Source organism: Nycticebus coucang, chromosome 6 (assembly GCF_027406575.1).
Source record: "Nycticebus coucang isolate mNycCou1 chromosome 6, mNycCou1.pri, whole genome shotgun sequence".
Classification (NCBI taxonomy): domain Eukaryota; kingdom Metazoa; phylum Chordata; class Mammalia; order Primates; family Lorisidae; genus Nycticebus; species Nycticebus coucang.
Genome location: NC_069785.1, coordinates 123696492 through 123712228, shown reverse-complemented (window position 1 = coordinate 123712228; position 15737 = coordinate 123696492). Strand labels below are relative to the sequence as shown.

The following is a 15737-nucleotide window of genomic DNA, read 5'->3' as shown; positions in this document are numbered from 1 at the left end:
TCTCACAAATACAACTGGCATCTCTTTGTGATGAGAAGAATCTGTGGCAGGGTGAGGGCCGTACGGAGGGATGTGTGTAGGAACAAGGCAGGAAAAGAGCCCTAGGGGAGGGGAAATCAAAAGAATGAGCCTAGACCCACCGAAAAAGCCACACATGCTCTGGGTGTGTCTGCCACCTGGTACCCAGGGCGTGCTGCTCTGACGGCCAGGGGCCACCTGCTGATGGAAAAGGAAGGAGGGACATGGACAAGAGTTTTATTTATTTATTTATTTTTGAGACAGAGTCTCACTTTGTCGCCCTCGGTAGAGTGCCATGGCATCATAGCTCACAGCAACCTCAGGCTCCTGGGCTCAAGCGATTCTCTTGTCTCAGCCTCCCGAGTTGCTGGGACTACAGGCGTCCACCACAATGCCTAGCTAGTTTTAAAGATGAGATCTCGCTCTGGCTCAGGCTGGTCTCGAACCTGTGAGCTCAGGCAATCCACCAACCTCTGCCTCCCAAGTGCTAGGATTACAGGCATGAGCCACCATGCCTGACCTTATGGGCAGGAGTTTTAATGAGCAGCAAGATGCCGGAGAAGGGATAGAGGAGTGAGAATGCCAGTGTGGAGCACAAAAGGAGGGCCGTGGGGTGGCAGTGGCCAAGGCCAACCTATGCCCATGCTTGTGCTGTGTTGGGTCTTCAACTCCAGGGAGCTAGTTCCCTGTGCCACTCCTGGCTTGGAAGAGAGGCAAGATTGGGGGGTAGATACCTGCAGATCCTGGAGACACCCTGGGTAGCACCAGCCTCCTCCTTAGAGCCTCCAAACTGGAATCCCCAGGAGGAGGTTGGCACTGCCCTCCCCACGGCACCCCCCATCCCATCATTCTTCCTATGTGATGTAAGAAGATGGTGAGTGTGTACAGCTGAGATTGCCTGTTCACATATGTGTGCCTGTCACTCCGGAGAGGAGGGAGCATTTTGGGACTGAGCGTCTGAGGCAGCGAGAAAGGAGGGTTGGGTCTTCCCCAACTCAACCACTGGAATAAAGTGCATTCTCCAGTTCCATTGGCAGGTGGGAGAGGAGCACAGACATTATTGCAGATGTGCCACCAGGCCCCACCTCCCACAAAAGGTGCTGGGGAGAGGGCATCCCAAAGCCCCAGGCCTCTTGAATCCCCAGGATTGAGAGTGGTGACCCAGACAGAAAACCCAGCTTCTGTCTCAGCAGATTGTCCAAATCAGCCAGGGTCGAAGGGTGGGGAGAAGAAAGGAGGAGGAAGAGACTTCCAGAGTCTTTCCCTGCTCCATTCCAATATCCATAATGGGACTTACAGGGGACCCCACCAGGGCCCAGCCCTGGAACTCCAACCTCATAGCAGCCCAGTTTACAAACACTTGTGTGGTGGGGACCCCCAGAGGGGGCCACTTTGGTCAGCTGTAAGTGGGATCCTGGAGAGCGTGGGGCTCCCAGGCAGACAACAAGGAGGATGCCGCAGACAAGGAGAGTGGCAGCCTCCCAGTGGTCTTTGCATGCAGGTGCTGGAGAGAGTAGGGAGGAAGCTACGAACAGAATCAACTTGGAAAGACTCCTAGGCATGGTGGGATGGGCTGGAATCCCCCACTCCCAGGGCCCAGGCTGGAAGTACAGTCCAACAGCCAGCCTGTAGAGGACTGAGGGAGAGGAGGGCAGCTATACCAGCAACCAGTGCCCAAGTCTACAAGGTTAAAACAGTCCCAAAGGGCTGGGGCCGGAGGCTTCCTGCTATGAGGGCTGGAGCGCAGGCCAGGGGCAAGGTCTATCTCTCTGACTTGACCCGGTAACGGAGCACAAGGTATGCCAACAGCCGCAGGGCCAGGAAGAAGATGCCCAAGACCAGGAAGTCCATGTAGAGCTTGGAATCCTCCACATCCAGTGCTCGGAGGATGCTCTGTGGCTCCCGGAATGGGCAGCGTTCCTCTAAGCATGTCAGGTCTCCCCGCTCCATGCCATAGATTGTCAGGATCACGCCCTCAAAGCCATACCTAGGCAGGCACAGTCATCAGAACAGGATCCAGAGCACAGGGTCCCTGGTCCCTGGGCAAATCGCAGGAGCCTAGCTGCAGTGCTGCCACTCTTGGGGTCCAGCCATGTGCCCCTGCCCAAAGAATAGTAGGACAGGCACCAGACTTGGCATAACCCAGGAAGACCTGGGCACAGCCTCCTGTAGCGAGGAACAGTGGCAGATGGGGAGGGGAGAGGCACTGACCTGACATAGGAGAGGTAGGAGCTCCATTGCAGGTAAGTGGGGATGGTCTTAAAGCTGACAAAGAAGCCGGAGAACAAGAGGACAGGGATGGCAGTAACTGGGCCCACAAAGGTGGCCACCTAGAGAGGAAGAGAGGGGGCCGGGACATCACAGGGGGGACCAGGACAGGCCCAGGACTGGGGTAGCCCCAGGGGTTCCCAAAGGTCTATCCTACCCCTTATACCAACCCCTGCTTCCTCTTCCCACAAGACCTTCCCCTGCTTTGGAATCCCCACATGCCAGCCTTCCCACCTGCAGGGAGTTGGAGGCAGCTCCGATCAGCAGCCCCAGAGATTGGGCCACCAAGGCAGTGGCGGTGGCCAGGGCTGAGAAGAGCAGGAAGCGACTGGTCTCAGCTGGCTGGCCAGTCATCCAGTACACGATGCTGCAGTATACCACCGGGCACACCACCTGGGGAGGGATCACAGGCTGAGCAGTGGACTTCACACCAGGGGCACAATGGCTAAGACCCTCCACTGTACCCAGGCATGAACCTCTAGAACACTTACTCCCACAGTGCCCCCTGCCTGTCCTGCCTCTGAATTCTTGTTCATGCTGTCCCCTAGATGGACACATGTCCCCTGACTATATGAACCTCACTCATCTTCTTGGCTCACCTCTTCCACTGGGCCCACTCTGACCAGTTCAGGCACTTTTCCCTCCTCTGAGCTCCTAAAGTCCTTCCCATATAAATCAGTTTATTCTTTATATAATTAATTAACTAGCTCTCCATAGGAGAATGTTCTGTTCCCCCTATAAGACTATCATCTCCTGGGGGCAGGGACTGAGCCCACTACATATGGTTGTTTCCTGCATGGGGGCGTCCAACCAAGAGGCAGCCAGAGGCCCAGGTCCAGCCTGTCCTCTTTTCACTAAGCGAAAGGCTGTCATAGTGCAGTGTCCACCCTGAAGAAGGGCACCTTTTCTTTTTTTTTTTTTTTTGTTTGTTTTTTTTTTTTTTTGTAGAGACAGAGTCTCACTTTATGGCCCTCGGTAGAGTGCCGTGGCCTCACACAGCAACCTCCAACTCCTGGGCTTAGGCGATTCTCTTGCCTCAGCCTCCCGAGTAGCTGGGACTACAGGCGCCCGCCACAACGCCCGGCCATTTTTTGGTTGCAGATCGGCCGGGGCCAGGTTTGAACCCGTCACCCTCGGTATATGGGGCTGGCGCCTTACCGACTGAGCCACAGGCGCCGCCCAAGGGCACCTTTTCTAATTCGCGCAAAGGTGCTCTATGGATTTATAGGTGGCACTGGGGCTTAGAACAGACAGATGGGCTGGGCGCGGTGGCTCACGACTGTAATCCCAGCACTTGGGAGGCTGAGGTGGGTGGATCACCTGAGCTCCTGGGTTTGAGACCAGCCTAAGCCAGAGCAAGACCCCGTCTCTAAAAAATAGCCAGGAGTTGTGGCAGGTCTCTCAGCTACTTGGGAGGATGAGGTAAGAGAATCGCTTAAGCCCAAGAGTTGGAGGTTGCTGGGAACTGTGACACCACCACACTCTACCGAGGGCAAGAAAGTGAAACTCTGTCTCAAAAAAAAAAGAACAGGGGGGTGGCGACAATGACAACAAAAACCAGCTAACATTTATTTGGCATTAGTATCTGCCAAGCACTATTCTGACTACTTTACATATGTTAACTCAGTTAATTCTTTTTTTTGAGACAGAGCCTCAAGCTGTCACCCTGGGTAGAGTGCTGTGGCATCACAGCTCACAGCAATCTCCAACTCCTGGGCTTAAGCGATTCTCTTGCCTCAGCCTCCCAGGTAGCTTGGACTACAGGCACACACCACAATGCCCAGCTATATTTTGTTGCAGCCCTCCTTGTTGTTTGGTGGCCCCGGCTGGATTCGAACCCGCCAGCTCAGGTGTATGTGGCTGGCGCCTTAGCCGCTTGAGCCACAGGTGCTGAGCCAACTCAGTTAATTCTTATAAACAATCCTGAGGTAGATACATTGTCATTCCATTTTATAGATGGAAAGAGAGATTAGGTGACTTGCCCAAAATCTTGCAGCTAGCAAGTAGCAGTAAGGCTCCAGGGCCTCCACTGTTCTCTCTATTGCCTCTGGTAAGACTTATAGACTCATTCATAGAGTCGTTATTTTCATTGTTGTTTCTTTCTCTTTCTTTCTTTTTCTTTCTCTCTTTCTTTCTCTCTTTCTCTCTTTCCTTTCTTTCCTTCCTTTCCTTTCTTTCCTTTCCTTTCTTTCCTTTCTTTCCTTTCCTTCCTTTCCTTTCTTTCCTCTTCCTTCCTCCCTCCCTCCCTCCTCTCTTTCTTTCTTTCTTTCTTCCTTCCTTTCGAGTTTCATGTGCTGGCTTTGGCAGCAAATATGCTAAAATTGAGGCAGAGTCTCCCTCTGTCACCCTGGGTAGAGTCCCGTGGCATCATAGCTCACAGGAACCTCAAACTCTTGGACTTAAGCAATCCTCCTGTCTCAGCCTTTGAGTAGCTGGGACTACAGGCACCTGCCACAACATGCAGCTAATTTTTCTTTTTTACTTTTTCTTTTTTTAAGTAGAAATGGTGTCTCACTCTTACTCAGGCTGGACTTGAACTCCTGACCTCAGGCAATCCACCTGCCCGGGCCTCCTAGAATGTTAGGATTCCAGGCCACCATGCCTGGCCATCATTTTTTGTTTGTTCCCATGAAAACACAAGTCCCACAAAGTCAGTCTAGTTTGCTGCTATGTGGCTAGGACCTGGTATGGAGCCTGCCGTGTGGTAAGTACTCACCACATATTTCCTAAGTGAGTGGAAGGAAAAGAGTGTGAGGAAAGCAACAAGGTCGAGGGAGGCAGCAAACAAGGAGGGAGGGAGCAAAGCGAGATGGAGGCAGAGGCGGGGGAGGCAGAGGCTCACCTGAAAGGGCACATCGGCCATGGTCTTGGCCAGGTAGTACGCTTTGAGGCTGTACCAGTAGTTGAGGTGCTCCCTCATGAAGACTGCCATCTCTAGGGGGACTGAGGACACAAGCTGATTAGGCCCACACAGCTGGCCGCCCCCCTGGCACCTGCCCCGTACTCCAGCACCCGCGCCCATGCCCCGCGCCCAGGGTAGCTCAGCTCACAGGTGAGCACAGTTGGCATAAGGGCAGCAAACATGAGGAACAGCATGGAGAAGAAGAGGCAGCCGGTGTTGTTGAAGACTTTGCTGGCATCATCGCCAATATGCAGGTAGAGGAGACCAATGAGCACACCAATCACCACGTGGGACACGAACCGCAGGTGAGTCAGGACCTGTGGGGAGGGCGTCACCAAGACAGGGGATGTGTCACAGGCCAGGGAAGGGCAGGCCATGCTGGAGTAGGAACTCGGAGCTGCCCTCACAGGCACATAGACCCTCAGGTGCACTGGGGGACTGCTGCAGAGGGAGGGTCCGCATTCCCACCCCAGCTGCTTGGATCCTACAGCCCATGAGGCCAGGCCTATGCCAGCCTCCTCTCGCACAACTTGACGCCTCACCGTGTCCCTGAGGATGGACAAGAAGGTTCTCTTGAAGAGGATGCAGAACTGTGTGAGGGTGCTGGTGGCAAAGGTGTGGCTTTCAATGGGATCCACTTCCTGGGGAGAAGAAGTAATCGGGTGAGCATACCTCACCAGCCACAGCCCACCCAGCTCAGTGAATGGAAAACCCCCAGGGCAGGGGTCCTCCGGCTCTACAGAAGGAGAATCTTCCACCGTGGACTTGTGTACCTAGAGGCTGAGCTCAGGGATGTGAGTCAGACCAAGATTCAGAGATACAGGGAGGGGTAAAAAACTCTGGAGGAAGGAGGTGGACAGGGAGTCATGGACACCTGTGGTGGCCAACAGTACATCAGTCACTTCTTTAAGGCATTAACCCTAGGCTATAATTTTTTTATATCACACATTTCACAATAGCATTATGTAACAATGATAATGATGACAACAATAACAGTAATAGCTGACCTTTCTGGTTTTCAAGGGTCTGAGTTAGTATCCCATTTAAGGAAGAGCATGGGCACTGGGCTCACACCTGCTCTACCAGCTGCAGGACTAAGAGCGTTCTATGATTATCTAATCAGTCCCCCCAATAACCCTGTGAGGTACTATCATCATCTCCAAGTTAGAGATGACAGTAAGCCACACTGGTTACTAGGCCAGGGACGGTCTTGGTGTTGCTTACCAGATGGGCACTGTGCCAGCACTGAGGATAACACATTATAGATGCTCAACAGAATTTGATGAATGAATAAATGAATGAGGAAACTGAAGTCCAAAGAAATTAAGTAATGTGCCTCAAGTCACACAGCAGTTAATAGTAGTCCAATCCCAAGTCCTAGCTTCTTCCTAATACCCCCAAACTGTGATGCCTCTGTCCCTGGGTCAGCCTCCCCTCCCCCACTCTGCCTTCTCTGCTCTCTTTACCCCTACTCACTGGAGGGCAAGGGGGGCAGGAGGCAGGGACCTTGTTCTTCTCAGGGCTGCTCTTCTTCTCAGCCATGGCGCAGAGCCCATTCTGCACAGCCCTGAACAGCATGGGGTTCAGGTCTCCATACTCGCCAGAGGCCACCTCGATGACTGGGGACACAGAGCAAAGTGCTCAGCTAAGATTCACCCTTACTTCCCAAGGACACATGAGCCCCTCCTTGGGTGTGTGGGGAAGGCAGATGACAGATCTCCTGAGTGTAGGAACCAAGCCCTAAGTTTGGGCACCACTGCATCCCAGCCCCTCCAATAGCCCCCACGTACTGAAGTCAGCTGGGTTGTGGTAGGTGGGGCAGTGCAAGCCGAGCCCCTTCAGATAAGGGATCAGGTTGGTGACCACGCCTTTGAAGATGCACTGACCCTGGCTCAGGATGTAGAGCTGCAGCAGAAACAGAAGGGTGAGGAACATACACCTCCCAGGCCAGGCAGAGACCCCGCCAGCCCTTCCATCCCTCCATCTCAGGCCAATCTTCTCCCAGGCCTGGAAACACTCACTTTGTCAAACATCTCAAAGAGTTTGGCACTGGGCTGGTGGATGGTGCAGATGATGGTACGGCCCCCCTGGGCTAGGGACTTCATGAGGGATACCACTTGGAAACAGGAGGCGCTGTCCAGACCGCTGTCCAGAGAGAGGCCACCAGGGGGCCCAGTGAGGTGAGCAGAGCCAAGAGAAGGGAGTGTTTGGGGTGGGGCAGCTGCTGTGAAGGGGATGGAGGGGGCAGGAAGAGGTCACTCTGGCCACCACCACATTCCATTCCCCATCCCACAATATCCTATATGGTTGAGGCACTTGACGGTAGCCAGAAGCCCAGAGCACTGTTCAATTTAACTAGCATATTTATTGATCTATTTGAGACAGAGTCTCACTCTGTTTCCCAGGCTGGGGTACAGTGGTAAGATTACAGCTCTTCATAACCTCAAACTCCTGGGTTCAAGTGATCCTCCCACTTCAGCCTCCTAAGTAGGTGGGACTACAGACATGCACCATGGCTATCTTTCTTATTTTTTTCTAGAGGTGGGACCTCCCTAAACCCTGGGATTATAGGCATGAGCCCCCACACCTAGTCTAGCAAGCATATATTAAGTGCCTGTTGTATGCCAGGCACTGAGTTTACAATGATGCATAAATAAAACATAGACTCTGGTCTGGAGGGAGAGATAGATCACAATTTTAAGTAATGTAGAAAGTGCTGTAGCAACACTGGGCGAGAAGGGGAGGATTCAGCTCTACCATAGCAGGGTGTTGGAGGGTAGTCTGAGAAGGCTCCTGAGTGAGTCTGAAGGAGAAGGAACCAAGCCAGGTGAATGTGGAAGGGAAGACATGGAAGTGAAGGGCACTCCAGCAGAAGACACAGCATGGGCAAAGCTCAGAGGCATGAAACACGTGGCGTGAGCAGGGAATTACAAGCAACTCAGTATTATTAGAGCGTAAAATACAAGACATGAGGTTGAAGAAGTAGGTTTATACCAGGACCTTGTAAGTCACCTGGCTTTATTCTGAGGACAAATGAGAATCATTGCATGTTTTTAAGAAGGGGAGTGAGAGCCAGGCTCAGTGGCTCACACGTGTAATCCTGACACTGTGGGAGGCCACAGCAGGTGGATCGCTTGAGCTCAGAAGTTCGAGACCAGGCTGAGCAAGAGTGAAAGCCTGTCTCTACTAAAAATAGTAAAACTAGCCAAGCGTTGTGGTGGTCACTTTTGTGTGTGTGTGTGTAGAGACAGAGTTTCACTTTATTGCCCTTGGTAGAGTGCCGTGGCATCACACAGCTCACAGCAACCTCCAACTCCTGGGCTTAGGCGATTCTCCTGCCTCAGCCTCCCGAGTAGCTGGGACTACAGGCGCCCGCCACAACGCCCGGCTATTTTTTTGTTGCAGTTTGGCCGGGGCTGGGTTTGAACCCGCCACCCTCGGCATATGGGGCCAGCGCCCTGCTCACTGAGCCACAGGCGCAGCCCAAGTGGTGGGCACTTTTAGTCCCAGGTACTCAGGTGGCTGAGGCAAGAGGATTGCTCAAGGCCAAGAGTTCGAGGTTGCTGTGAGCTATGATGCTACAGTACTCTACACAGGGTAGCAGAGCGAGACTCTGTCGAAGGGAATGGAAGGGAAGCGAAGGAAAGGAAGCGGGAGGAAAGGAATGAGTATAGCCAGACCTATCTTTTAGAAAATTCACTCTGGCTGCAATTGGAAGGAAGGATTGGCTGGGAGACATTGGACAGGAGAGCAGAGTCTGTTGATGATGTCCTGAACTTAACCACTGGCACTAGGGATGGGACAGGGAGAATCTAAGAGTGATCAAAAGGGGGTAGAATCAATAGGGCTTTGGGCTGATGTCTATGGAGGATAGAAAAGGGTGCATCAGTCAAAGAGGACATCCAGATCTCTGCCTGGGTGAAGGATGGGGCTTGGCAAGGGTGCAGAAAAGGAGTAAGCCCTTAACTCCGCCCCAGGAGGCTGCACCCAGAGGTTCTGGTTCCCAATCCCAAAGAAGATGCAGCTTCCACCACTGGCTCAGGGGCAAGGAGAGAGCAGTCTCCCTGTGGGAGAGGAAGGAGGGAGCTACCTGGTGGGCTCATCAAAGAACATGACAGGTGGGTTGTTGACCAGCTCCAGGGCGATGGCCAGGCGCTTCCTCTGCCCACCGGAGAGCAGGGCTGTCCTCGTGTGGGAGCAGGACATCAGGCCGAGCGCTGTCAGGATCTCGGTCACCTGTCCCCACCCACCATGCACCTAGGTCAGCTTTAGGGTCTCTGCTTCCCCCAGGCACCACCCCAACTTCAAAAAGCCACCACTCTCCCACCTCCAAAACAGGGCCCTAGAACTCAGTAGTCCCACAAGGGCAGCCGTCCCATTGCCTCCCCTTCCCACTCACCAGCTCCTTCTTCACCTCTTGCTTCTCACTCAGCTTCAGGTTAGCAGAGACCTGGGGCCCAGAGAGGAGGCAAGAAAGGTATCTGTGAGATGGGCACTACCCTGACCCCCGGCCAGGGGGTCAGCATAGGAGGGTGGGAACAGCAGACAGCAGGGGTTTGCTGAGAGGAGAGGATGGCCGTCCAGCCCTCACCATCATGGCCTCCAACACCGTGAGGTGTGGCAGCAGCATGTCATCCTGCATGATGTAGCAGGACATCTTCCGGAAGGTCCTCAGCTCCCGTGGCCGCCCATTGACCAGGATTTGCCCCTTCATTCCAGACTCTCTATAGGGACATTGATCGGGGATGGGGGTCAAAGCCACTTCACAAAACCTTCCATGCTCCCCCAGGGACCCTTCTTTCTGGGCCCCCTCTGCCTTCCACCCCAGTCTCATCCTCACCTGTATCCTGCCAAGATGTTCATGAATGTGGACTTGCCAGCCCCCGATGGGCCCATGATGCCAATCAGTTCCCGGCGGCAGAATTTACCTGATAGACACTTGAGAAGGGTCTTATAACCTGCAGTGAGGTAAAGGAGGGATGTGTGGTCAGGGCTACAGTGAAAGAGGCACCCCCACAGGTCTTAGGGGAAGCCATGGCTGTCAGTGAAATAGATAGTCCTCACTCTGTGTTCCTGGTTAGGAAGGAGGAGCTCCAACAATAACCCATCCCTCTCATCCTGTCCCCTTAGAAACAACCACTAATAAAAAAATACCAGAGGTGACAGTCCTCATCCGAAGGCTGTGGGGAAGCCCATACATCTCATGGATGGGTGTGGAGAAGGGATCAAAGTTATAGGAGACCCTGGTCTTCTTCTGTAATCACAGCAGTCACTGTCACTCCCTCCAGGAAAGCCCAAGCTGCCTGACTGTCTCCTGTGTCCCATGGCACTTCTCATATGCCAGCGTATGCCATACTTAATGTGCCTATCACCCTTCCACCCCTACCCCAGCCCTTAGACAGTGAGCTGCTTTGGGGGCAGGGTCTGTGTCTTACTCATCTTTGAAATCTCAGCAGACTACCTGGAAGGTAGTAGATGCCCAGTCGTGTTTAGTGAGTGTGTGTTATTGAACCTTTGCCTCATTCTGAAAAAGCCTCCTTCTTCATCCTCTCTCTTCCCAACAGGCTTGTCTCTCCAGCCCCTAACATGGCCCAGTAAAATCTCACCTTTTATTCATTCATTGGGAGGCAGCATATGCAATTAGAGCACCGCTTTGGAGTCAGGTGGATCTGGGTTCAAATTCTGGCTCCACACTTACCAGCTGTGTGACCTCAGGCAAGTTGCTTAACCTCTCTGAGCTCCAGGTCCCTCATCTGTAAAATGAGGATGATAGTACCTATCTCATAGCATTGTTATAAAGATTCAATGAGATAATATATGTAAAGCATATGACACAGTACTTGGCATATAGAGTGCATTTAAAAAGTAACATTTTATTATGGATTCTATTTAGCAAATGCTTATTGATATCTACTATATACCAAGCTCTGTACCAAACACTGAAAAAAAAAAAAAAGAGGAAGACACAGTTTCTGACCTCAAGAAGATTACAGTCCAGGTAAAATAGACAAGATCTACATCTATGATCTGATGAAAAATAAAATGAGGGTTATAACAGAAGTACAGATGAAATGCTGTGAGAAGGCAGAAAATGGAATTGATGAGGGTGGAAGGGCCAAGGGAAAATCAGGAGTGGTTTCATGGAAGAGGTGGCGTTTGAGCTAAGCCTTGACAGATGATCAGGATTCCAAAAGGCAGAGGGAAGACGGAGGCCTGCCAGGCTTTGAGAGGAAAAGCTCTCAATAGTAAAGCATCTATCTATCTATCCATCTATCCAACCATCCATCTATTTAATACAACCCAGGGAATAGAAGGCAGAGCCTACATAGAGTTACCTGGTGAGGCATGGCAGTGGAGAGAAAGTCTGAAGCCAATGAGGAGGGCATTGCCTGCTGTTTTTGCAGACCTGTCTTGGTAAGAAGACACCAATCCCTCACCTAGGACTTTGCTTATTGCCACCCTCCACTGACTTCCAATTCCTCCCCACTCAGTAGAGATGGTGAAGGGATACCATATTTAACCCTCCCTCCACTACACCTAGGACTCTGTTCTGGACCTAGCTGTCCCTCTGGACACTTCCTGTCAGAAGGGGGAGCAGCTCCTGCCCATGACCAGGTCCTGATCATACCAACTACCTGGATGGTGCTCTATGGTTTATAAAAAAGCTCAACACCACAGCTGGTCCTTTAACAACATGGATGAGGCAACTGGGGCTCAGGAACATCCAGTGACTCACCCAAGATCACACAGAAAGTTCTTTCCTGAAAGAGAGAAAGCTGTGAGCTCCAACCCTTTGCCTCAGTCCTCACCATTATTCAGAAAGACGTCTGGTGCTGCACTCCAGACTTTCAGAGCCACTCACAGGTAATGATCTCTTTTGCAGGAGAAGAAACTGTCAATGAAGAACCTTCCCCTCAATGAGTGTCAGCCAAGCACTGATGCACAAACATCACCTTACACTTGCCTTTCACAGATACTGTCTCAACTAAGCTTCACAAGCCCATGCTGTGGGTATTCTTAACATCTCTGTTTACAGATGAGAAAGCAAGGCCAAGAGAGGTCCTGCCCAAGGTCACACAGCTTACAAGTGACTGGGAACCCACGTCTCCCACTGTACAACTGCTCAGCATAGAAGGAGCCTGCCTGCCAGGACTTGTAGCTGGAGAGACACCAGTATTCTAGTCCTGCTGCTGTCAGTAACTCTCTTTGCAATTTTGTTAAGTCACTTAATCTTTAGGGCCTCCAATTCCTCATCTAGAAAAGAAAGATAGTAATATCTCCTTCCAAGGACTTAATAGGGTAATTATGAATATTAAATTGGATCATTAATAATAATTAATTGGAAGGTAGGTTGAAAAATAAGAAATACCATACGTAATTAGGGAAGGCTGATGACAGATCCTTACCTTGGAAAAGACAAAACCCTCCCTCTCTCTATCCCCCTTGTTCTTTTGTCCTCACCATCTATCCCTAATTGCTGTCTGTCTTCTAGAGAGGGGAGAGGGATTCAAGGAAAAAGAGAAGGCAGAGAAAGAGGCCAAGGATGACAGAGATGTAAAAAATGACAGTAGAGAAGAATGGAGCCAGCAAGGTCAAAAAGAGGGAAGGACCCAGTCAGGGGGGCCAAGGGCTATGGCTGGTAAGCTGAAATGACCAGAGAGCTGGCCCATCTACCCACCTTTCTTTTTCTTTTCTTTATTTTTGTTTGTTTTTTTGAGACTGAGTCTCACTATGTTGCCCAGGCTAGAGTGACGTGGCATCAGCCTAGCTCACAGCAATCTCAAACTCCTGGGTTCAAGCAATCCTCCTGCCTTAGCCTCCCAAGTAGCTGGGAGTACATCTGCCCACCATAATGCCTGCCTAATTTTTCTATTTTTAGTAGAGATGGGGTCTTTTTTTTTTTTCTTTGAGACAGAGTCTCACTATGTCACCCTCAGTAGAGTGCTGTTGTATCACAGCTCACAGCAACTTCAAACTCTTGGGCTTAAGCGATTCTCTTGCCTCAGCCTCCCAAGTAGCTGAGACTACAGGCACCCACCATGATGCCCGGTTATTTTTTGTGTTGCAGTTGTCATTGTTGTTTAGCTGGCCCGGGCTGGGTTCGAACCCCCGAGCAACAGTGTATGTGGCCAGCGCCTTACCCACTGAGCCACGGGCACCACCATAGGGATGGGGTCTTGCTCTTGCTCAGGCTGGTCTCAAACTCCTGAACTTGAGGGATCGTCCTGCCTTGGCCTCCCAGAGTGCTAGAGTTACAGGAGTGAGCCACCATGTCCAGCCTTTCCACCTTTCTTTTGTATCTTTCTTCTCAAAATTATGAAGAAATGAGAGGGCTAAAGATACAACACTTTGCCCAGAGCTGATCTCAGTACTGAGAGAGGCTGCTTAGGGATAGGGCACAGGGCAGGGACCCCAGATGTCTCAGTTTCCATTGGCTCAAGCCTCATGACCTTTTGGTCACTCATGGGTGGAGAGTGTAGAAACAGCTTGTGTTCAGCTCTGTTCTGAAGCACCCCAAACCTATCTCTTAAACCTCAGACAACAATGTCCTAGCTCCACCCCTGGCCCACACCCAGCTTCTCTATTGCCAGCAGCCAGGATAGGGGATACAGAGGATGGTCAGGGTCCAGGGGGACTGTCTTGATAGTAGGGAAGGGGGAGGAGAAGGGACTGTTGTACCAGGGAAGCTAAGAAAGAAAAGAGGATAATGCATGAGGAGCTGGGAAACCAGAATTCTGGTCCTAGCTCTGCTACCTATTGGCTGCGTGACATTGGTCAAGTTACTCGACTTCCCTAGGCCTCAGTTTTCTTATTAGTAACATGGCAATGACATCTATCCTGCCCAATCTGCACCCTCCCTGCTTTGAAGGACTGTGGTGAGATGGAGTAGGATGACAGGAACCAGAACATCTTTAAAACTAGGTCCAAGGGCATTGCTAAGTGCTGCAGACACAGCCCCCACTTTCTCAACCAGCCCTCACAGGCAAGAATCCTCCACAAAAATAAAGCAGGAAAACTCATCAAAGACCACTCAAGGACCAAAGGCCATAGGTCTCTTCAGAAGAGAAAGCTTCAATAACCAACCTAGTGTCTCACGGTGCTGACAGGTGTGGGGAGCACAGATCCCGGCACCTCCACTGTGTGCACAGTGAGAAAGGGGCTCTGAGGTTTGTATTCCCACAGCGTTCACTGGTACAGGACTTGCTGAACAGGGGACACCCAGGCCTCCTGCTCCTGGAGAGACAACTCAGGGGGGACTCATGGCTCCCTACCTCTTTTGCGCCAGCAGGGCCCCTCCCGCACAGAATAGGACAGCTCCACGAACTCGATGTCCACGGCTGAGCGCTTAGGCAGGTGGGAGAAGCGCTGGGCTTCAGTGATGTGGTTCTCCACCTTCTTCAGGTGGGTGGTCAGCACGGGGGGCTCCGCCCCGTCTTCCAGCGCCACGGCCATGGCCACAGCCCCCGGCCCTAGTCCACAGCCCACGGCCTCCAGCGCCTTCTCCGCCATCACGCCGCCCGCCTGCAGGCAGAAGGCCTGCTCAGTTCGGGGCAGACGCCTCAGTCCCGGTTCAAAGCTCCCCTGTGTCCCAATGCTGTCCTGCCCCACTCCCTGCCTCCTTCTTCGGGCAGATCCGAACGGGCACTCCCCAAGCGGCACTGGCATCTGCTGCCCCACATCCCAAAACACAACAACGAGCAGTCCCGACCTCTGCTCCGTCGCGGCATCCCCAGCCCCAGCCCGGCTGCAGCCTGGCCCCTTGAAGCGGTCACCGCTTCTTCCTCCCTGCGGCGTCTCTAATCTCCTTACCCCACAGGCTAACAGCCCCTGGGGACTTGGAGGGATGTGGGGCGGGGAAAAGAGGCTGCCAGCTAGGAGGTCAAGATAGCAGGGTTAGCGCAGGGTGGGCCCGGGAAGGCGGATAAGAGGAGGCTCTGGGCTTCCAGCCGCGTCTCCTCCCCATCTCTGGGCGCGACGCCCAGCCCGGCCTCTCCCGCCCGCTCCCCCCCGGACCCGCGTGCCCCGGGCGCTCCGCAAAGAGGGACGCACCACCCCGACTCCGAGCCCCCACGGTCAACTGAGCGCCCCCATGGCCGACTCAACCCTCCGCCCCGTGTCCCGCATGCCTAGTCACCTTGACGCGCCCCCGGGCCGGGCCGGCGCGGGGCCCAGATGCTTAGCGCTGCCACCAGCAAGGATGGATGGAGAGTCGGGGCTCTCCTTACCTGCCTCGGGCTGCGGCACCGGCGTCCCGGCTCCCGGTCCCGGTGGCCCGGGGCGGGGCCAGGGCAGGACCTGCGACAGAGGGGAGCCGAGCCTCAGGTCACAGGAGATGGATGACAAGGTTGGGCTGGGGCGGTTGAGGTCACTCCTCGACTTGGCTGGGCTGGGCACGCCCGGCTCCCTGAGCCGGGTCCCGGCGAGGTGTCCTCCGAGCCCGCCAGGCGACTGCGCTCTGCTCCAAGCTGCTGCTCGCGGGTCCCGCTGCTCTTAAAGGGCCCGCGCTGTCCGTAAGCCCGCGGGGGGTGAGGATGGCAAAGACCAGAGC

At 53.1% G+C, this 15737-nt stretch overlaps 1 protein-coding gene across 6 annotated transcripts; it reads right to left on the bottom strand.

The window, feature by feature from the left end:
* On the bottom strand, positions 1–15617 carry ABCG4 (ATP binding cassette subfamily G member 4). 6 transcript variants are annotated; one of them, XM_053595218.1, is made up of 15 exons: positions 15415–15617; positions 14461–14710; positions 10029–10146; positions 9780–9912; positions 9588–9638; positions 9279–9424; positions 7210–7333; positions 6979–7093; positions 6665–6807; positions 5731–5829; positions 5337–5505; positions 5129–5229; positions 2521–2679; positions 2230–2348; positions 1–2005 (listed from the first exon to the last, which is right to left on the bottom strand). In XM_053595218.1, exons 2-15 carry the CDS (start codon positions 14696–14698, stop codon positions 1780–1782), a joined length of 1941 nt encoding a protein of 646 aa, XP_053451193.1. In that variant the 5' UTR covers positions 14699–14710; positions 15415–15617; the 3' UTR covers positions 1–1779. The 6 variants fall into 6 exon arrangements, with proteins under 6 accessions (XP_053451193.1, XP_053451194.1, XP_053451191.1 ...); XM_053595219.1 differs by having other exon boundaries at positions 6695–6807; XM_053595216.1 differs by having other exon boundaries at positions 5337–5829.
* Between the last annotated feature and the right edge of the window lie 120 nt (positions 15618–15737).